The sequence below is a fragment of the Vigna umbellata genome, chromosome 4 (genome assembly GCF_029865625.1).
Source record: "Vigna umbellata cultivar VRB3 chromosome 4, Vumbellata_1.0, whole genome shotgun sequence".
In the NCBI taxonomy this organism is placed as follows: domain Eukaryota; kingdom Viridiplantae; phylum Streptophyta; class Magnoliopsida; order Fabales; family Fabaceae; genus Vigna; species Vigna umbellata.
The window spans coordinates 13096249-13119478 of NC_142168.1; the positions used below are offsets into that span (position 1 = coordinate 13096249).

At 32.2% G+C, this 23230-nt stretch overlaps 2 protein-coding genes and 2 pseudogenes across 2 annotated transcripts; 3 read left to right on the forward strand and 1 right to left on the reverse strand.

The window, feature by feature from the left end:
* Positions 1–6920: 6920 nt before the first annotated feature.
* Positions 6921–9253, reverse strand: LOC124829402 (glucan endo-1,3-beta-glucosidase-like). Its single transcript, XM_047302902.2, has 4 exons — positions 8669–9253; positions 7978–8556; positions 7323–7677; positions 6921–7207 (listed from the first exon to the last, which is right to left on the reverse strand). Exons 1-4 carry the CDS (start codon positions 9116–9118, stop codon positions 7185–7187), a joined length of 1407 nt encoding a protein of 468 aa, XP_047158858.2. The 5' UTR covers positions 9119–9253; the 3' UTR covers positions 6921–7184.
* A 2823-nt stretch (positions 9254–12076) lies between these two features.
* On the forward strand, positions 12077–14132 carry LOC148199279 (protein RDM1-like). The gene is made up of 2 exons (XM_088112329.1): positions 12077–12281; positions 13680–14132. The coding sequence occupies exons 1-2, from the start codon at positions 12077–12079 to the stop codon at positions 14066–14068; spliced, it is 594 nt and encodes a 197-aa protein (XP_087968455.1). The 3' UTR covers positions 14069–14132.
* Positions 14133–15950: 1818 nt separating this feature from the next.
* Positions 15951–16754, forward strand: LOC148199280 (aquaporin NIP6-1 pseudogene; annotated as a pseudogene).
* Positions 16755–17192: 438 nt separating this feature from the next.
* Positions 17193–17996, forward strand: LOC124829405 (aquaporin NIP6-1 pseudogene; annotated as a pseudogene).
* The last annotated feature ends 5234 nt before the right edge of the window (positions 17997–23230 follow it).

Here is a 23230-nt window from a genome sequence, read left to right on the forward strand (position 1 = left end):
TGTAGTAGTAGTGCTAATGGCATTCTAGTACTCGGATTTTTCTTCCTGCCTTGTTTTTTTTTTCCATATTCGAATAATTTGATTGCAGTCAAAAACATGAAAAAACACTTGACATAAATTTCAACCATTTTTGAAAAGAAACAGGGCCCAAACTATTCTCATTCCATTCTACTGTACATATTTCTATCTCATTCGGAACATAGAGTTATAAATTAGAAATTTAGAATACAATTAAAAAATATATATTTTAACATATATAAAAATTTTACATTTATTTGATATTATTTTTTTTCTTAAAAAGATACAAAAATTTATTTTTTATAATATTTTATTCTTATAGTACGTATTAAATGAATATAAAAACATATCATCCAATCATTACTTCAATTAAAATATTTTACAATGTATTTAAAGAAACAACTGAAGATATACTTAAATACTTTTTAACGTTGAATACCAATATTAATACATGTCACAGCAAGAACCTGATCAGGAAAATCCTTTGAGTACAAGTTTTAAAATTTTGAATTTAATTAATGATTGGAAAAAATGTTCTATATTTAATTCATGTGTAAGATTTTAGGTGGAAATTGTTCAGTTTTTTAAAAGCTTGAAAACAGCAAGGTAAGCAGAGAATCTCTGCCACTCGTGCGTGCATGCACTAACCTAAGTCTTCCCCCTACAGACGATGAACATTAAAATTTTGATTTGTTAAAGTTGTTTTTTTTTATTAATGAAAAATGTATTAAGTGAAGCTAATCCCACTAATCTACTTCATTGACGTGAGTAAAGTTTAAGATAAAAAAAAAATAATGATAATACGTGTTGTCTTCGTTATTATCGCTTGTGATCTTCGCATCAAACAAAAAAATTATCATTGCACCAAAAATATATTTGGTATAAAAAAAAAAAAAAAAAAAAAACTACCACTTGCTCTTATCGTCTAACCTAACCAATCCATGCATCCACCAATCAAAGATAACTAATCACTGCCATGTATCATGTAAATGACAGTAGTTAGTTGTTGATTAAAAAATCATTATTTATTTCCATCACAAAAAACTAGGAAATGAATTGTTGGTGTGCTTTGTGGATAAAAAACATAGAAAAAGGACATTTTTTTTGTGTATCTTCCAATTCGTGAATGTAATTAAATAAGTGGAGGATGTGGTGTGAATAGCAGAAAGAGGATGGAACTTGTTGTGGTGTCAATAGCTGAAGCACCGACAGAACTAAACAATCTTAGGTGGCAAATTAAAGAAGATTAATTTAGAAGAACATCATGTGCAGCCATGGATTGTACTCATTAATCATGATTACCATGCAAATGACTTCACTAATGGAGAGAGAGCAGATTCAGCATACCACCCATTTGTTTAAACTTTACAGCTATTTAATTTTCATAGGATTGCTAAAACTATTTTATCACTCCTTAATTGATTTTGATTTGATTTATGTTGTATATTAACGAAGGAGTTAAATATATTTTTAATTTCTTAATTTTAAATAAAAATTAGAATTAGTTTTTTTTTTAATTTTGAAGTAATTTAGTTCTTTATGATTACGTAGATTTAGTCTTTAAACTAAATTTTGTTAATTTTATGTTATATTTCAAACGTGTTTCTCGATTATTATTAAAAAAAAAATTATCAAATAGACTAAGATACTATCAAGAACGTATTTGATGTCAAATAAATCTAAAAAAGTTAGTTAAAATAATTAAATTTATACATTTCTAAATTGAGTCAAAATTTTGAAGAAAGACAGTTTCTAATTTTCAGTAAAAATTAAGAAAAAAGAATATTTAATTCTTAATTAAAAAATAAAAAGTTAAACTTATATTAAGGAGGAACAACTATAATTTATTGTATTAAAGTTTTAAGTTGAAAACGATATTAGTATGTTTAAGTAAATTGAATTCTTGTTTACATGTATCTTTACAAAGAATTCTTTCTTTCAAAGATTCATAAGTCATGTTTTAGACATTCATACTAAGAAACATCTTTTAAAACTTGTTAAAATATTAATCTAGTACACCTTTTTAAGCTTAAGATATTAAGGTATGGATTTAAATATTAAAAAAATGAATTAAGTATAAAAAAGGATATTAAAGAAAGTTGATTACTAAGACATGATGATGTGAGTTTAGGATTTTGTATATAAGGGATGATTGTATGATACAGAAAGCATTCTTGTTGTTAAAGCATAATGAAAGATGGTGGTTGATATATATGCATTTGATGCTTTTTTTGAGAGGGATGAAAGGAGTTAGGCTTACCTCATTTGACAACTTGAAAGTTCTATCACAAAAGTGTTTCCTTCTAAAGTTGTCATTGCCTTCAAAAATAATTAAAATAGAGAGAACGTGAAGAGACACAACATGCAACAACTTTATCCTTGGTCCTAGCTAATAATAATCAAGTTTCAACCCCATCATATACCTCTCTCTTTATCATATTCATCTCACTTTAGAACCCCTTCTTTTATTCCATCTTCTCAATTCTTTAATGGTAAACTTTAACTAATACCCTACTAAGTAAAAACCTTCTGTTAATCAAACTAGTAAATATAAAGATTTTCATGAGATTTTCTTAATTAAATATATTTTTCCTCTTTAAATTACTTTTAAAAATAATATTTTGTCTTTTAAGTAAATCATATATTTATTTCATTCTCCAAAGTTATCTAGAACATTCCCAAACACGTTTAAAATTCATTTTATGGTATCATAATAATATATTAAACTTTATGTTAATGAAGTTTGTTGTTTATTAAGTATATTGTTTCACTTGTTATTTGATCACCTATTAATGTTTAGTTTCACACTTTACTTATATATATGTCTCTGTATGAGAAGTGTGTTAGAAGTTTAATACAACTAAAAATAAAAATCCATTACAATATATAAAAGTACAGCTTGCAAACAATCAATTTTGTGAGATTAAATTAGACTTAAAATTAACATATAAAATATTTTTCACGTTGGACATAATGAAATGTAATATAACCTCTGTTTTATAATTGTTGAGAAAAATGTCATTGGTAACTTTCATGAAATGTTAGAACTAAATAGATATATAGTTTAATTTGGAGATAAAACATCACTTTTAAAAATAGTTTAGAAATGAAAAGTCTATTTAATTTTATTTCTTTTAGTGTTTAGGTATATTTATAAACTGAGTCTTGGTAAATGAAGTTAAAAAAAGTTGTATTACATGATAAATGAAGTTAAAAAAAATTGTATTACACTGTTTACACTAAGTTAATTGATAAGTACTTTATTAATAGATTTGAATTCAAAGTTGAATACTCAGTCGACCAATTTGTTTAGTATTAAACTATATTAAATTCAATTTTAATATATAAAAAAAATCATACTACATATTGAAATCTAAGGATCAAGACAGGTAGGTATTCTCTCTATATATCATTAGTTAACATGGCTTTTAATTAAAATTGAAATTAATTAATTATTCTATGAAAAGGGAGATGTGAAATAACGAGAAAGGATATTTTTTGAATGGTTTGCTAGAAATTATATGCAGATGATGTAAATTTTGTTGAGATGTATATCAGTTTCAAACACCAGAACTGATAGGAACTTTGACATAAGGTTTCAACAAAAAGTTAGTTCTTTTTAAATCAAGAGTGTAGTTCATAAAGATCATGTCAACATCTTCCTCATTGGCACGAAAACTACCAATTATGATCAATGATCTAACATGCACAGTTTTTGTACATCCAACAACACTATCAAACAACTGATGTTGACCTAAATTTCAAATGCCACAACATTCAGGTAAGAAACAACATAGATATATATGTTTCAGAGTTTACTTTTCAAATTATAGGAAAAAACTTCTGTTTAAAAAATTATAAGATTCAAAAGTTGAAACATTTTTTAATTGTACAAAGAAAACAAAAGGAATAGGCTTCGAACTCGTAAAAAAATTTTAAAATTTTGATATGAATTAATTTTAAATTTGATCCACTAAGAACTCGACTCATCCAGATTAGATGTCTGGTGAGTCGAGTTAGTTTGTCAATCAACCTAATTTTGTTTTTTGTTTATTTTTTATTATTTTTTGAGTTTAAGATAATTTTGGATTATATTATCTTTTTATTTATTTTGAGTTGTCTTTAAAATTTAATATCATTTTATATTGAAATTTATTTAGATTTGAATTAGAAAAAAAATTGTTATTTTTCTTTGGAATTGAAAAAAATTTGTAAATAAACAAACTAGTGAGTTAACTCGTTTAACTCACCAACCCTTATAAATAGGATGTAGTTCGAATTTTTTCGACTTACTAATAAATGAATCAAGTTGGATTGTCTCATTAAGTGGTCAACACGTAATAAACCGAGTCGAGTTGAATCATATGATCTATTACAAAATTTAGATTTAGATTATAGTAATTTGATTAAATTTTAGTAATATATGTCAAATTTAATAAATATTATGAATTTGAATTTAGTTTGTTATAATTGTATTATGTTTAATTAATTCATTTTATCTGATTAAAGAATATCTAATGCGAATGTGTAGCTTTAGTGTTTTACAGCCCAATTTCATCATCATTATGGTCCCAATCATTAGACATGAAATTATCAAATTGAATAACTTACATTTAAATGAAAAATATACACTTTTATATTTTTAAAAAATCAACATTACGTACGTAATTTCTATGCTTAAATATTGATATATATTTTTTCATATATACTTAATCGTGAATTATTAGACACTTTGTCATTGATATATTAAATGTTATGCTGAGTAGGTTAATCAAATCATAACTCAAATTCATATTCTACATGTCTTAATTTAAAGAAAAATGTTTTATTTTAATTAGTGTTAACTAAAAGTTACAAATTTTGGAAGGACAAAATGATTGGATTGCCGATTTACAATTATATTGTCATATTTATCGTGAAAATAAATCTTAAATTTATTTTTAAAATTTTGTTGGTTAGAGAAAAGTACAATGATGTGAAAAATAATTATCTCTTAAATTAATCATTCAAAATATTATTTATTAATTTTCAATGATAATTATAAAAACATTAAACAAAAGTAACAAATAAAATTATTTTAAAAAAATTAAATGTTAAGCATAGAAGTAAATTAATAATTCACTAAACAATTTTTACAAACTGAATCATTTCTCCTTATCTCACATTCCATCTAGAGTTCAAAATTATGAATTATTAATAATGTTTTTCTATTCCGCATTTAAAAATACACTGTTTTTAGTTTATTAAACAATTTTTTAATATCTTTTAAAATATCTAAAATCTATGTATTTTGAAATCATGTCTATATAATAAGAACCCAACAGAAAGTTAGAATTATTTTATCTTCTTAATTTTTCAAATTAAACTTATAATTCTTCAAAGATTTATTTTATATTTATTGATCTTTAAATATTCGGTTACATAAATCAAGCCATTTAATTAATGTACATTAAAATCATCTTAATTTAATTGACAATAATTTGATGGAATTAAAGGGCGTTTATAACATTACAATTCTTTGAAAGGCCAAATATAGTAGACTGTTCTTTCTAAAAAAACTTGAATTATAAATAGTTGAAAGTTTTTACATATATTTTACACATGCAATTATCTTATATATTCTCTCATACACATTTTATATTCTCACTTTATTATACTATATTTTAAAATAAAAAGATTATCCAAATATTAAAAATAACTAAAATGCACTACAGATCACTCACATCACATCCTTCAATAATTTAATATATTCAAACCACTCACTATTTTATTTTTCTAATGTGTCTATTATTATTAATTTTATTCTTTTACAAAATATAGAAATAAGAGTTGTCTGCTCTATCAATAATATTCATTTTAATTTCAAAATAGTAGAAAGTAGTAAAGTCGAACTAACATGAAATCTTTATTCTGAATGTTTTATTTTGTTGAAAAAATGCATCTCCGATTAAAAGCGTCCAACTTCAAGTTGAAGTTTATTAGTTTCATCTTTTTTTTTCTTTTTTAATTCTCTAAGTGATTCCAAATTATCCCTTTTCCAAAATTTGACTAAATTCTATCTATTCCGACTTCTTTAGGTCTGTCTGTTGTTAAGGAAACCAAAGAATCAATTAAAGTGCTTTACCAAACACACGTTAAAAAAATTACTACTATAAGATCTGTCACAAGAGATACAAGGAATTCTCAAAGACATTTTCTTGCTTTTTTTTTTTAATATTAGAACCATGAATTAGTAAAATAGGCAAAAGTAAAAGATGGGCTTATGATTTGTAACAAGTTGGGCCAATGGGCCTGGTACATGAGCCCATTTATATATTGTTGATCTTCTGTACTCCATGATCCAATAAGTGACTCAAAAGATGACTAATTATGATTAGGTGTTTGATTATTAAACTAAATTTTCAAAAATAATATATTAAATTGGGAAATTTTTAAATGAAGGAATTGTAATTTAAAAAAAGAAGTTTCTATTAAAAACATCAAACCAAGAAATTAGTCTCTGATTGGAAAAAGGCTGTAAAACAAAAACAAGAAGAACAAAAGAAAAAGCTGAAAAGAATCTGTCCGCCATAAAATGTTCCCATCAGCCTAAAATGTTAACGTTTTCTTCTCTCGTGTTATATACTCATTCGACAAATTTGGAAAGCAAACAACTAAAAACCACCATAATTCTGTTAAACAGAACAAAGTTTAGTCATGTCGGATTGAGCATATCATTGAGAAAAAGGGGAAAAAACCTTTTTCAATTTCCGTGATTTGATTTCAAATTTAGCATTTAAGTTACCAAAACTATGTTTAACTTTTTAAAAGTTGAATCCAAAGAAAGCCTAAATTATCGAGCACGCCACTGCTAATCGAGTACAGCTTAGCTTGCAAAAGCAAAGGTCGTACAGTTATAGAAATTAGGGATCAAGGAGATAATTTTCTTTTAAATAATTATAATCATACAAACTAATTCGAGTAAAAAAATTAGGAACAACCAGCACTGGCTAGAACTAGAACTGATGTTAATATTGATGTAGGGTTCCGAATTAGTGACATAATTTAGCCGAAGCATGATGAAATGTACAATAAATGGCAAAGATACCGCTAATTAAGCCGCATTGCCACCCAGACAATGGGCATTTTCCTCTCTTTCTCGTCGTAATAATCTTCAATCAGGAAGCTCAGATTTTGCAGTTATCATGGCCTGCAGATAATAACACCAGGGAAGTTAATTTATGTAAAGAATGAATAAATAGATGTTCTTAAACAGAAAATGATTGTGCTAATTATGGATAAAATGAAAGTGTGATGAGACTAACTTGGATTAGTGGTGGTAATGACACCAGTGTTGGAGAAATCACAGTTGAAATCATGGCGGCCATTGGCTTGGTAGTAGGCATTCATGGCGTAGGTGGCAAGTGCCTTCACGTTGTTGGGGGCGTAGCAGACTCCACCAGGTTGAATAGGTTTACAATCAACTCCTTGGCTGCAGACATAGTTTATGTTTGCTTGTAAAGCTTCATCGTTAGCATCTGCCTTTGGCACGCACCATTTTCCACCTCCGGCTGCCGGTGCAGGTCCAGGTTTTGTCGAAGGTGCAGGTCCAGGTTTTGTTGACGGTGCAGGTCCAGGTTTTGTCGACGGTACAGGTCCAGGATTTGCAGGTGCAATATTCTGTATTATGGCAGGCAATTGAATAAATTTAATAAAATAATAATAATAAATAATAATATGATATAATGCAGAAGCCATGTGAAAGAGGGAGCGGTGGAAAGATTCTGACTGATAAAGCAGGGGTGGTGTGGGGCAAAGGAAGGTGGATACACCTCTGTCTCAACCGTCAGATTGGGTGGTGTTTATATTATAGAGCGCAAAAAGATTCATAATCAACGGTTGGTTTTTGAAAGATGCACTGTGGAAAAGAAAAAAGAATGAAAAGCGAGAAATAACAGAGGAAAAGGACAAGCGATGGACCTGTCCGTTGCGCATGACTCCGCAATCGTAGACGGGCGTGAAATCGGGCTTAAACAGGCCCCAGTTGCGTTCTGCTATTGGGCCGGGCTTTTGGTTCTCGTTGAAAAGCGCGAAGATGTAGGTCTCGAAGGTTCGGTTGGGCATCAACGGCGTTCCCTTGCCCGATGCCAAATGCTTCACGAGTTGGCCGTTGAAGGTCTGAGCGTTGTTCCCGCTGCAGGCGTCCCAACCGTCGCAGACGGAGGGCCACCCCGTTTCTCCGATGGCGATGTCCACGTCACCGTAGCCCACGTCCTTCATGGCGGAGTGGACCGCATCCATAAGAGCGTCGAACTGGTTGGTGTAGCTGAGCTTGGTGTTTCTGTCGTACAGGCCGCGGTTGGGCCTGAAGAGAAGAAAGTTAACGTTCTTTCCATTGTACCCGAAATAGGGATACGGGTTGACCATGAAGGGCGCTCTCGTCTCCTTCAGAAACTTCAGCATTGGGCCCAGCACGTGCTTTGCGAATCCGGGCCTGAACCTTCCCGCACTCGGCGGAATCGATGACCTCATTATCCCCAGAGAGTGAGCTGTGGTCACCTGAAAATCAAAAACAAAAAAAAAATTAACTAAGCTAGATTTGAACGCGTGACACGTGCGATAAATATGGAGCCGAGCTAATAATAGAAGTGAGAGGGAAGGAATTGAAAACCTTAATGTCGGTTATGCCCTCGGCTATGAGGGCGGAGTGGAGGGTTCGCATGGCGGGGTTGAGGCCGCGGATCATGTCGGCGTCGCCCCAGTGGAGGAGCTCGCTGCCGACGAGGATGTATTTGATTTTTGTCTGCGGGTGATAGGGTTTGATGTGCGTGACCACCCACTGCCTCGCCGAGTCGATTTGTTTCAGAACGGCGATGTCGCCGTTGGGTGCCGTCACCGTCACGGGGACGCCGGTGTTCGCGAAGGCCTGCAGGATCTGCGGGTTGACGTCGTAGATCTTCACGCGGTCGATCGTCGTCCGCGTCTTCAGAAAGTTCGCCACCGTGGCCGGCGGCGGTAGGTTGTCGCCCAGAGTGCCGTAGTTTATGCCGATGCCGTGCACGGCGGCGGCCAAATGGAGCAGTAGTAGCAGGAATGAGGAGAAAAAGGAGGTGGTAGCCATGGATGAAGAGGAGGATGAAGTTGTGTTTGAAGTAGGAAGTCAGAAGCAACGGTCTTACGTTTGTGTCTTGCTAATTTTGATATATAATAAGGAGATTGAGAACGTTAGGAAGAAGGGACCGTGGTCAAAATAGTGCGTCTCTTTGGTGTCACCTTATTCTATTTATGTATTTTTTTTTCTTTTTCTTTCTTCATCTGTCTTCGTAAGTTAATTCAGTTTTATCTAAAATATTGATTTAATTAACTTTGTAAATTATTAAAATCAATGAGTGGGGTAGAAAAGAAAAGAAAAAAAAAAAAAGAAAAAACACGGATAGCACACGAATTGAGTGTGCATTGAATTGCTTGAACCGCCACGGAATTTGATTGATTGTGAGATTTAAGAAAAGGAACGAACAGATTACAAACGCAAGAGAGAGGGGCACGCTATGGTAAGAATGGTGAGGATTTGGGAATCGGATTCAAAATTGAATAGAAAAGTCATAAAATTAATGGTGGGCCAAGGTAGGTGTCATGGGTCAAAAATGTTTGTACGTTTTCAACATTTCACTTATTTTATTCATTGATTTATTATTATTACAATGTCCAAAGGCAGTATGGCAGATGTTGCACTTTCCGTCTAATCTAGCTGTCAGAATGTCTTAAAACAAAACCTACGCGTTTTCACGCCCATTTGTGCCACGCACGCGCTTTCCGACGCTCTTCTTCTTCTCTACCCATCTACTTTGTGGGCTTTATTCTAAGTTTGGCCCGTTACTATAAATCCATGTTCCCAAAATTAAAAAAAAAACCACAATATACTAAAATAACATTACCAGGAAGAGGTTTTTGAATTTTGAGGACATAGAATACCAAAAAAGATAAAACATACCACACGCGTACTAGTTACTTCTAAACTCACGCAATAAAGACTTGTGATAACTCTCGTTCAAAGGGAAATTGGAAAACCAAAATAATCAGAGCCTATTTTGTGTAAGTAGATTTACAGCTTCAAAACAGTGGTTTGCGAGAAGTTTTTAACAAAAGTACTCATACCTTGTAGTAGTGACGATAAACAATGACAAGTAGCGATGAAGAAGAACAATGACAAGTAACGATGAAGAAGAACAACGACAATAATAACAGTAAAATAGAACAAGGATGGTCAAGAGTTTCTATCCAGATGCAGTGATAACAAGAGCCATAGCGACCACATAAACCACAAAGTCGAGATGAAGTGAATTAGTGTTTCTCTATTTCACTACCAAAAGTTTAGTTTTTGCATTTTCATTATGTATTTTTCTTTCATAAATTTTGGTTTATAATTTTAAGTTTATGAGTCGATATTAAAATAAGAACGAGAAGAAGAAAAGGAAAAAGAGAAAAAAGAAAGAAAAAAGAGAGAAGGAAAATAAAGAAGAGGAAAAAGAAGAATTTTGGTATATATAAAAAACAAATACAAAAAATTTACATATTATAAATGTAACGTATGTAAATTTTTGTATTTTTTTAATGTGTGTTTGACCTATCACGTATATAAAAAAAAAGTTTAAAATGACATACATAAAAAAAATTGTATTATTGTAAAAAAAAGTTATTTCGAAAATAAGAAGAACTTGTCCTCTTTTCATGATTGTAAATTTAAGGCAATTGCAACAATTATTATGTTGAAAGTAGATAGGGAATGCTAATATTTTTATTAAATGGAATTCGATATAAAATTTCGAACACTAAATGCGAAAATGGGGAGAGTTTTATATATTATAAAAGTACTTATTTGCATATATTACCTGAATATTTTAAATAATTTTAGGCATTTTGACATAATTATCAAGGTTATTGTAGTAGTTTTTTTTTTTTATTAATTACAAATTTAAAAATGTGACTGTTTGACTACAAATTTAAAAGTTATAAATAATTTGTTTCTTTTGTAGTTGATTTTTGTTTGACATAAAACATGTTTAAATATGGAGTTTAACTTTGATAAATTCTCAACATGATGGTTTTTACATTGGTGACTATTTACTAGAAATATAAGTTTTAAAGTATTATTTCATTGAGCCGCTATTCTGTGAGAAACATTTTATTATTGGATGGCGGTGTACTTTTTTAAAATGTTAGTGTATTTTAACTAAATTCTTAGAAAACATATTAAAATATAATTAATCTAGGAAAAAAAAGGAATTATATTTTTGTTATGAAGTATGAAATTAAATAATGTAGTCGTTATGTAAAAATTTGTCTAGAACTTAAATATGTATTCTTTCTTACAAAAATAAAACTCATTTCATAATTATTATAAAAAAAAGGTAATCTACGATAATATATACAAAAGCTACAGGATAAAAGAAATTAAAAAACCTATATATTTTTAGTATATACAAATTTAATCAAAAGGAAATAACTATATTCTTGTGTGAAAGAGTTTCTATAATTTATTACACAAGTAGATCTGCATATTACTGAAGTTTTAAAAATGTTAAATATTAAAATAATTATTAAAGAAAGGTATACGTAAAAAAAGAAAGAAAGAAAATTACAATATTTTATCACTATTTGCAAATTAAGTTATTAAAACTTCGATGTTATATATATTTAGAAAGAAAAAAATTCTATGTTGAAAATTTACAATTATTAAACATGTTAGACATCTGTCAGATAGCAAAGCAATATATGACAAAATTGCTTGAGTTACGAATAATTACTTTAAAACGGATAAATGAATTAATTTGCAGTTGTTAGAAAGATTAAAAATATTAAGTGCATTAAAAGTAAAGTGTTGTTTTAAATATTGTAATGTTGAAATTTTGCAACTACAGTTCATTTGTTGAGATAGTACCAAAGCAATGTAACAGTTAACGTTAACCTGCGATAAGGAAAAGAATTAAATGTAATAAAATGATTAGCCATAAAGAGGTTATTAAAAGCATCTGTGATAGGCATTGGAAAGCTCAGAGACATATTGGTGTGAAAGTTGAAGATGTTTCGCCGCCATGGTCCTGCTGGTTACAAACATATGTTGGTGTCGGATTCTGAAACTGAGTCTGATGATAACCTTAGCGCTGTTGCTGTTACTGTTGCTAAGGATGGAAGAAGACAAAAGGAGGAAGAAGAAGGAGAGAGAGATCTTTCAACTCACCAACGTCCTACACCATCATTCAAGTCCAAACAAACTCTTGATCCAGGTTATACCAATCTATTCATTTATTTTTTAATTAAATGACAAATTTAAATGTGAATTTAAATTTTACATTTAATAAAAATAAAAAGGTTGAATATTATATAAAATAAACTTTATAAATTTATTGTTTTAAATTTTTTTTACTAAAAATACTATAATTTTATAATAAAATTAAATATGTTTTTAGCTTTTCAATACGTGAAATTAAAATTTATTTTTATATGAAACTTTGGTGTTTAAATTTTAAAAGTAAATGAGTATAATATTTTTTATATCAAATTTGTAATTAATAATGAAGTAAAAACATGTAAAAAACAAGTCAAGTATTAACTTAAAATGTGTTTATCATGTCAAAAATAATTTAACGAATTAAAATAATTATATCAATTTATTTTTTAAATTTAAAAACAAAAATATGTCAAAATTTAGGAATAAAAAATATATTTAATTGATTAATGCTATATTTCTTTAATGAATCTTATAAAAATATTCAAAAAAATTATTTTTAATATTAAAGTTGAAGGTTAATCTTATAATTAGAATGTTGAGTTTTTGTTTTAAACTCATAATTTCAAAGATATTTTTATGTTTGTTATACTACAACTCTTTTTATACTTAATTAAAACATTTAATGGATTCTGTAAGAGAAGAGTCATGAGTAATAATACTCAACACAACCAATGATTTCCAATAAAATTCAATCTATTTAAAAGAATGTGCGAAAGATAAATGTACTTATTCTCCATAATAATAATAATAATAATAATATTTTAATAATGATATAAATTCAGGGATGGGTGGTACTTTTTACGGAGAGGATTTTTTACTTATATTCAGTATAATAATAAATATGTATTTTGAAATTTAATTTTTCTAAAATAGCTTTATTCTCCTAAAAATACATTATTTCCTTTTGGAACATAAAAATAAATAATTTGTGGCCAAATTAATGTTATATGTATATATAATTCTTAACAGTTTCATGTTTTATTTTATTTCATTTTTTTAAAATATTTAATAAATATTTTGATGGATAGCAACAAGAGAATAAAAATAAATATAAATTTTTACTTCACGAAAAATAAACAAATATGCTTAAACTCACCAGAATATGAGTTATTTATGTCATCTCATTACCTGTATTTGATAAGCTTAAGTAAGCAAATTATTTCAAAATCCTATTTAACGTTACAATCTGAAAAACACTGTCATCTTTAAACTTAATCATCATTGTCAATAAATACAATTAATGATAATTTAAAAACATATATCTTTATTATATAAAAGTAAAAGCATTAAATGCACTTAACATAAATAGTATAATAACTATTTTTGTCTGTTCCCCTTCATTATTTATTATATGCATATATCATTTAATATATAATTAAAATGAATAACGCAGAAGCTTTGTTAGAAGTTGCAAAGGAATATCAAAAGAAGATGGAGAAGAAGAGTATTCCAAGAGAACGGTTAAAGGAGATGGTGGTTGTGAACTGGAGAGGTTTGGCGAAAACCATGAAAACGTTGTACGGACAACCTTTGCATTATCTAACACAGGAGCTTTGCAAAGAATGGGATAAGTCGAGGTTTGGAAGCAAAAACGAAGAGAAGGCATTGAATAGTATATTTAGTTGGCGTGAGGCTGAAGAGACTGTTTGGAAAGTTGAAGCAGTTCATAGACTCTGCACTTCGCCTGTTCATCTTGCACTGCTTTGGCTTCATGACCCACAATACCATCTCATTGTTGATGAAGTTATTTCAACCCCTTCTTCTACTTCTACAACAAAATAGTAACTTTTGAGGAATAATAATATTTGATAACATTTTTTTGACGACATTTTAATAATTTTGGATCAATCACAAAATGACACATAAATGATGTTAAAATGTTGTCAAAAAAATATTGTATCATTATCCATTTTTAGAGATATTCTTAATTTCCTTTCATGTCAAGGTTTCTCAATGTTATATTTTGGAAGTTATGATATTATGTTTTTAAGTTAATCAAGTTTCAAATTCTTTACGTGAATTATGGTGTGTTGAATTTTTTCTCACTTTTAATTAAATTTTAATAGTTTATTTTTTTTATTAAAAATACTTTTAATCCTTAAATTTTATGTGAAATTAGAATTCATCATTATTCTAAATTTTGATACATCTTAATTTTCCAACTAAATATAATTCTTTCAATCTAATTAGATTAAATTTTGTTGAGGTATCAAATATATTTTAAACTAGGATTTAAATTATTTGCACTCTTTCACAAGTTTATACTTTAATGTTAGTCAGAAATATTATTTAACGAAAACAAAAAAATTATTGTCATTGAGTTAAAATAATTATATTTATTATTTTTTAAAATTTAAGAATCAAAATATATCAAAATTTAAGATGAAGATAAATTTACAGACAGCTAAGAAGAGATTACCGAGAGGTGTGTGGCCTTCGGTAAGAGGCTCGACCCATTAAACTGAGTGATTGAGGGTATTCGTCGAGGTCGTCCCCAATTTCGTCAAACAGAAAACCCTACCCTACCTCTCTCCCGTCCTATCCAACGTCCTATTCTCTCATTCTCCCTTCTGTTTTGCTTGCTCTTATTCGATCGTGGTTCCATTCTTTCCCTTTCCCTTTCCTTAATTGTTTGTTCTGTCCAGTGGCATTGGGTTCTTCGTGCCATTGTCGGTGTTGCGGCTGGGGAGGTGGTTTGGCTGGGGTGGTGGTTTGTGGCTATGCGCGTGAGGCTTATGCGACAGCAAAGGTGGTGATTCGTGATCATTAGCTTCAGGAGGTGGTTGCGTTCAGACTGTGAGCACAAGGGGGAGACCAGACAGGTTAGTACCTTCCACGTTTTCTGTTAACTAAAATATCAATGTACTTTCTGTGCCTCATAAACTTTTAAACATGCAAATAAACTAACAAAACTGAATTGAATTTTAATCTATGCTACCAAAAGAACAAGTTCTTCTTCATTGATATATATGATCATTAAACTCCAAGTGCCTATGTATATTGGTGCACAAATTTTTGCATCGATTTGTGCCTCATTTGCCATGAAATGGGTTTATCACCCTTTCATGAGTGGTGGAGTCACAGTTCCTTTAGGAGGATACGCCCCATCTTTTGCTTTGGAATTCATTATTGCCTTTAATCTAATGTTCGTTGTCACTGCAGTAGCCACCGACACCAGAGTTCTGAGTGTATTTTTCTCCTCTTATTACATCCTTCAGATCTGATTTATTTTATGTTCCATGTTCGATGATGTTTTATTGATGACTGCGGATTTGTTTTGTTTTAGAAGAAGAAATAAAAAATACTTTCTGTGCCTCATAAACTTTTAAACATGCAAATAAACTAACAAAACTGAATTGAATTTTAATCTACAGAAGATTATATATATTAATCCAAAGTTGGTTTTAATTTAAATTTATGCATGTAAAAAGAATCTTATGGACATTGATTCGATAGATAATTTCAAATATCAGACTATGCATGAAAATTGAAGGAGGCTTACATAGCTTTAATAAAGCTTCAACTTTTTATAAACTTACCGATCGGTTAGCCAGAATCACGTAGGTGCAAGCTGCGTTGTTTTTCCTTTCTGATTCTGATTATATATACCTCTCATGTCTTCTCAACACATACCATTAATTCTCTTTTCATCGTGTGGTGAAATATGTATAATAACGAAAACATTCCTTCAACACCTACCACCTCAGGCATTTTTGTTGCCACCTCAGACACTTCTGGTGCACTTCTTTCTAGAAGTTTCACCAATGCCAACAATACAACAAATAATACTAATAAGAATTTCCTTCCCAAGTGTTGTAGATGCTTGACTTTGGATGATAGGACCATAGAAGATGGAGCCTTACCATCCGTCTCATGCTCTTTGTCACTGTCTCCTCTTATGCCTTTGGCAAGAAAGGTCGGTGTTGACTTCATCGGGACCTTCATTCTTATGTTCGCCGCCACTACCGCTGCCATTGTCAACGAGAAGACAAACAACTCTGAGACTCTCATAGGTTGTGCTACCACCATTGGTCTTGTTGCTATGATCCTCATCTTTGCCACAGGCCACATCTTTGGTGCTCACTTCAATCCTACCGTCACCCTTTCCTTTGCTGCATTGAAACACTTCCCTTGGAAACATGTGTGTACAAATTCTTATTTTGGTTAACTAATCTATGCTACCAAAAGAACAAGTTCTTCTTCATTGATATATATGATCATTAAACTCCAAGTGCCTATGTATATTGGTGCACAAATTTTTGCATCGATTTGTGCCTCATTTGCCATGAAATGGGTTTATCACCCTTTCATGAGTGGTGGAGTCACAGTTCCTTTAGGAGGATACGCCCCATCTTTTTCTTTGGAATTCATTATTGCCTTTAATCTAATGTTCGTTGTCACTGCAGTAGCCACCGACACCAGAGTTCTGAGTGTATTTTTCTCCTCTTATTACATCCTTCAGATCTGATTTATTTTATGTTCCATGTTCGATGATGTTTTATTGATGACTGCGGATCTGTTTTGTTTTAGAAGAAGAAATAAAAAATACTTTCTGTGCCTCATAAACTTTTAAACATGCAAATAAACTAACAAAACTGAATTGAATTTTAATCTACAGAAGATTATATATTAATCCAAAGTTGGTTTTAATTTAAATTTATGCATGTAAAAAGAATCTTATGGACATTGATTCGATAGATAATTTCAAATATCAGACTATGCATGAAAATTGAAGGAGCCTTACATAGCTTTAATAAAGCTTCAACTTTTTATAAACTTACCGATCGGTTAGCCAGAATCACGTAGGTGCAAGCTGCGTTGTTTTTCCTTTCTGATTCTGATTATATATACCTCTCATGTCTTCTCAACACATACCATTAATTCTCTTTTCATCGTGTGGTCAAATATGTATAATAAAGAAAACATTCCTTCAACACCTGCCACCTCAGGCATTTTTGTTGCCACCTCAGACACTTCTGGTGCACTTCTTTCTAGAAGTTTCACCAATGCCAACAATACAACAAATAATACTAATAAGAATTTCCTTCCCAAGTGTTGTAGATGCTTGACTTTGGATGATAGGACCATAGAAGATGGAGCCTTACCATCCGTCTCATGCTCTTTGTCACTGTCTCCTCTTGTGCCTTTGGCAAGAAAGGTCGGTGTTGACTTCATCGGGACCTTCATTCTTATGTTCGTCGCCACTACCGCTGCCATTGTCAACGAGAAGACAAACAACTCTGAGACTCTCATAGGTTGTGCTGCCACCACTGGTCTTGTTGCTATGATCCTCATCTTTGCCACAGGCCACATCTCTGGTGCTCACTTCAATCCTGCCGTCACCCTTTCCTTTGCTGCATTGAAACACTTCCCTTGGAAACATGTGTGTACAAATGCTTATTTTAGTTAACTAATCTATGCTACCAAAAGAACAAGTTCTTCTTCATTGATATATATGATCATTAAACTCTAGGTGCCTATGTATATTGGTGCACAAATTTTTGCATCGATTTGTGCCTCATTTGCCATGAAATGGGTTTATCACCCTTTCATGAGTGGTGGAGTCACAGTTCCTTTAGGAGGATACGTCCCATCTTTTGCTTTGGAATTCATTATTGCCTTTAATCTAATGTTCGTTGTCACTGCAGTAACCACCGACACCAGAGTTGTGAGTGTATTTTTCTCCTCTCATTACATCCTTCAGATCTGATTTATTTTATGTTCCATGTTCGATGATGTTTTATTGATAACTGGGGATCTGTTTTGTTTTAGAAGAAGAAATAAAAAGTACTTTCTGTGCCTCATAAACTTTTAAACATGCAAATAAACTAATAAAACTGAATTGAATTTTAATCTACAGAAGATTATATATATTAATCCAAAGTTGGTTTTAACTTAAATTTATGCATGTAAAAAGAATCTTATGGAAATTGATTCGATAGATAATTTCAAATATCAGACTATGCATGAAAATTGAATGAGGCTTACATAGCTTTAATAAAGCTTCAACTTTTTATAAACTTACTGATCGATTAGCCAGAATCACATAGGTGCAAGCTGCATTGTTTTTCCTTCTGATTCCGATTATATATACCTCTCATGTCTTCTCAACACATACCCTTAATTCTCTTTTCATCGTGTGGTGAATTATGTATAATAACGAAAACATTCCTTCAACACCTGCCACCTCAGGCATTTTTGTTGTCACCTCAGACACTTCTGGTGCACTTCTTTCTAGAAGTTTCACCAATGCCAACAATACAATAAATAATACTAATAAGAATTTCCTTCCCAAGTGTTGTAGATGCTTGACTTTGGATGATAGGACCATAGAAGATGGAGCCTTACCATCCGTCTCTTGCTCTTTGGCACTGTCTCCTCTTGTGCCTTTGGCAAGAAAGGTCGGTGTTGAGTTCATCGGGACCTTCATTCTTATGTTCGTTGCCACTGCCGCCACCACTGTCAACGAGAAGACAAACGACTCTGAGACTCTCATAGGTTGTGCTGCCACCACTGGTCTTGCTGTTATGATCCTCATCTTTGGCATCGATTAGTGCCGCATTTGCTCTAAAATGGGTTTATCATCCTTTCATGAGTGGTGGAGTCACAGTTCCTTTAGGAGGATACGCCCCAAGATTATATATATTAATCCGAAGTTGGTTATAAGTTAAATTTATGCATGTAAAAAGAATCTTATGGAAATTGATTCGATAGATAATTTCAAATATCAGACTATGCATGAAAACTGAAGGAGGCTTACATAGCTTTAATAAAGCTTCAACTTTTTATAAACTTACCGATCGGTTAGCCAGAATCACGTAGGTGCAAGCTGCGTTGTTTTTCCTTTCTGATTATGATTATATATACCTCTCATGTCTTCTCAACACATACCATTAATTCTCTTTTCATCGTGTGGTGAAATACGTATAATAACGAAAACATTCCTTCAACACCTGCCACCTCAGGCATTTTTGTTGCCACCTCAGACACTTCTGGTGCACTTCTTTCTAGAAGTTTCACCAATGCCAACAATACAACAAATAATACTAATAAGAATTTCCTTCCCAAGTTTTGTAGATGCTTGACTTTGGACGATAGGACCATAGAAGATGGAGCTTTACCATCCGTCTCTTTCTCTTTGTCACTGTCTCCTCTTGTGCCTTTGGCAAGAAAGGTCGGTGCTGAGTTCATCGGGACCTTCATTCTTATGTTCGCCGCCATTGCTGCCACTGTCGCTACCACTGTCAACGAGAAGACAAACGACTCTGAGACTCTCATAGGTTGTGCTGCCACCACTGGTCTTGCTGTTATGATCCTCATCTTTGGCATCGATTTGTGCCGCATTTGCTTTGAAATGGGTTTATCACCCTTTCATGAGTGGTGGAGTCAAAGTTCCTTTAGGAGGATACGCCTCAAGATTATATATATTAATCCGAAGTTGGTTATAAGTTAAATTTATGCATGTAAAATGAATCTTATGGAAATTGATTCGATAGATAATTTCAAATATCAGACTATGCATGAAAACTGAAGGCAAGTGCGAGGGGTGCTGCGACAAATCCAAAAAATATTATTATTGTAAGAGTGAAAGGAAGATAGATGTTAGCTATTGTGTGGAACATGAAAGTTGTTTATATGTGAAGCTGTATATAATAAATTTATGGTTAATTTGCATTGAGATTATTATGCTTTGTCTGCGTTTTAAGCATTTGACATCTTGCTTATTTGCGTCACAAAATTAGATTTTCCTACTTTGAACATAAAAACACCAACATCACCACCCTTATTTAAAATCTAGCATAGAAACTTACAATTAGCGGGAATAAATCAAACTTAATACTAATTAACAGTTTCTACAGAAAAAACATACACCTGTTTTAGCAAATAAAAGGGTGTGTATTTATATATATATATATGGATTTCATTCATATGTGATATTTAAGTCTGGGTATGATGTATTTGCAGGTGGGAGAACTTGCAGGAATCGCGGTGGTTGGGCTGTAGCAATACAAACCAAGCCTAGAGGTCGCATTGACTCAAATGAGGTTGAGGAAGATGTTGCCTACAACTTGACCAAATGTCACAACCACAAGAAATTATTGAAGTTGACCGTATAACCGCATTGCACGACCCTGATGGTGATGGAGATTAATTAGAAGCAACATTACAAGATGATGAAGAAGAAGAAGAAGAAGAAGAAGAAGAAGAAGAAGAAGAAGAAGAAGAAGAAGAAGAAGAAGAAGAAGAAGAAGAAGAAGAAGAAGAAGAAGAAGAAGAAGAAGAAGAAGAAGAAGAAGAAGAAGAAGAAGAAGAAGAAGAAGAAGAAGAAGAAGAAGAAGAAGAAGAAGAAGAAGAAGAAGAAGAAGAAGAAGAAGAAGAAGAAGAAGAAGAAGAAGAAGAAGAAGAAGAAGAAGAAGAAGAAGAAGAAGAAGAAGAAGAAGAAGAAGAAGAAGAAGAAGAAGAAGAAGAAGAAGAAGAAGAAGAAGAAGAAGAAGAAGAAGAAGAAGAAGAAGAAGAAGAAGAAGAAGAAGAAGAAGAAGAAGAAGAAGAAGAAGAAGAAGAAGAAGAAGAAGAAGAAGAAGAAGAAGAAGAAGAAGAAGAAGAAGAAGAAGAAGAAGAAGAAGAAGAAGAAGAAGAAGAAGAAGAAGAAGAAGAAGAAGAAGAAGAAGAAGAAGAAGAAGAAGAAGAAGAAGAAGAAGAAGAAGAAGAAGAAGAAGAAGAAGAAGAAGAAGAAGAAGAAGAAGAAGAAGAAGAAGAAGAAGAAGAAGAAGAAGAACATGATGATGATGATGAAGAAGATGAAGATGAAGATCATGATGACGATGATTGAATGTTGGACATCTATTGTAGCAAATTGAACTATCATTTCAATAGAGTTATGTAAAATATCATCTTAAAAGTTATATGAAATTATTTTAGGGATAATTTTAATTTATATTGATCCTTCCTTATTCTTTTGTATTGTTTCACTTTATTTGTAATCATTTCAATGCAGTAATGACATGACAAGATTCAGAATGTCCTGATAAAGGAAAGGGGGTAGCAAGGCCTAAAAAGAGGCAACGACATGCACCAAAGTATGTACTTAGGGTGCCTGCTACACTACCTATCACTGCTGCCCCCAGTTCATCGTCTGTGGGGCCTCCTCCTACCCTTGCAATACACCCTCCTTCTACCCCTGCAGTAGACCCTACTCTTACCTCTGCAATACACCCTTCTCCTATTCCAGCAATAGACCCTCTTCCTCCTCCTGTGATTATAACCCCTACTCCTCCCCCTGTGCTTATTATCCCCACTCCTCCCCTGTGCTTATTACCCCCTCCTTCCCCTGACCCTACTTTTATACCTTTCTCATCTCGTATACTGCCTTCTGAGACTGTCACACATCTGCTGATCCAGGTTCAGTTGGTGATGGTGAAGGTGTTGACCCGCCCCTCCATGATCGACCATGGATTGAGCCGTATGGTAAAGGGTAAGATTTTAATCCCTTTCTTAACCATTTTGATGTTTAAATATTGCTTTAATTCAAATGACTTTTATTATGTAGGTTTATTCCATCCAGGGTTGCTTCCCAGGCCATCACACGATCAATTAAGCAACAATTTTTAAGTTCATGCCCTACTTGGGGAGTAATACCTGATGACGACAAAAAGTCATTCTGACAGCGTTTTCAGGTGAACAATCCATTAAACTAATTGTCATTTTTATTTTAGTATGATGATTAATCAGTGTTTGTTTTGTTTAATGTGACAGATGAAGGTGCAGTGGAAACCTGAACATGAAACACAAATACAAAGAAATTTCCACATGAAAGCATCTCATCGGCTGTCAAAGATGTTTAGGGATGCCCGTAATGCAGCAGAGCGCCCTTATTGGTTGGGCGAGCATATTTAGAACTCTTTACTGGCTCATTGGAATTCGGTAGAGTTTCACAATAAGTGTGCCAAAGCCCAGAGGAACAAAGCTTCTGAAAAGGGTGGCACCCTGCATACTGGTGGGTCGATCACGATTCATGAGCATGCCATTCGTATGGTAAACTTTCATTACTTTTTTGTTTCTTTCATATATAACTTATGTATTTTTTATCTCATATGTACACTTCTAACTCAAAATTATGTTACAGGCACAAGCTTTGGGACGGGCGATCCATGTTGATGAGGTCTTTGCACAGACTCATGTTCGGAAGGGCACTAATGAATTCGTTGATGAAAGATCTTGGAAAACTCATGTAAGCAAATAACACTGTTACTATTAGTAATTTTTCATTTATGTTATTCTATCATTCCCTAACATTGCTTTTAATGTTTGAACAGGAAGAATTTTCTACGGGACTTTCACAGGTTAGATCTGAACATGGGTCAGCTCCTACACCAGATGATGCGAGTAATGCAGAAGACGAAATCCGTAGGACACAGTGTTGGGTCGACATCGTTGGTGGGAAGAAAAAGGGACGAGTGTACGGTGCAGGACAACTTGCTAAAAAATATACAGCATCGAGAGGAGGTGCCCTGAAGCATCAACCTTCTTCTTCCACCACTACTGCTGACGAGGCCGTTGTCCGCCTCACACAGGCACTGGAGCAACGTGACCAGGAAATCACTAATTTGAGAGTAGAGTTTAAAAACTTTAAGGCCCTGGTCATGAGAGTGTTGCCTGAAACTTCACAAGATCCGTTCATTATCCCTGCGACCCAGCCACGACCCTCCTCGTCACCCACCGTCCCTCAGCAACCCACATCAGTCCAACCCTCATCAATCCAGCCGACATCAGTCCAACCCACACTAGAGGAGCAGGCTGATGAAGATCATTCTAATGATAACTATGTAGATTATTAGTTTTATTTTGTTATTGAACATAGTTGTTATAGAAACATTTGGATATTAGAACATTTGGATGTTAGATCATTTGGATCTTAGATCAATCGGATGATTTGGATGTTAGAAC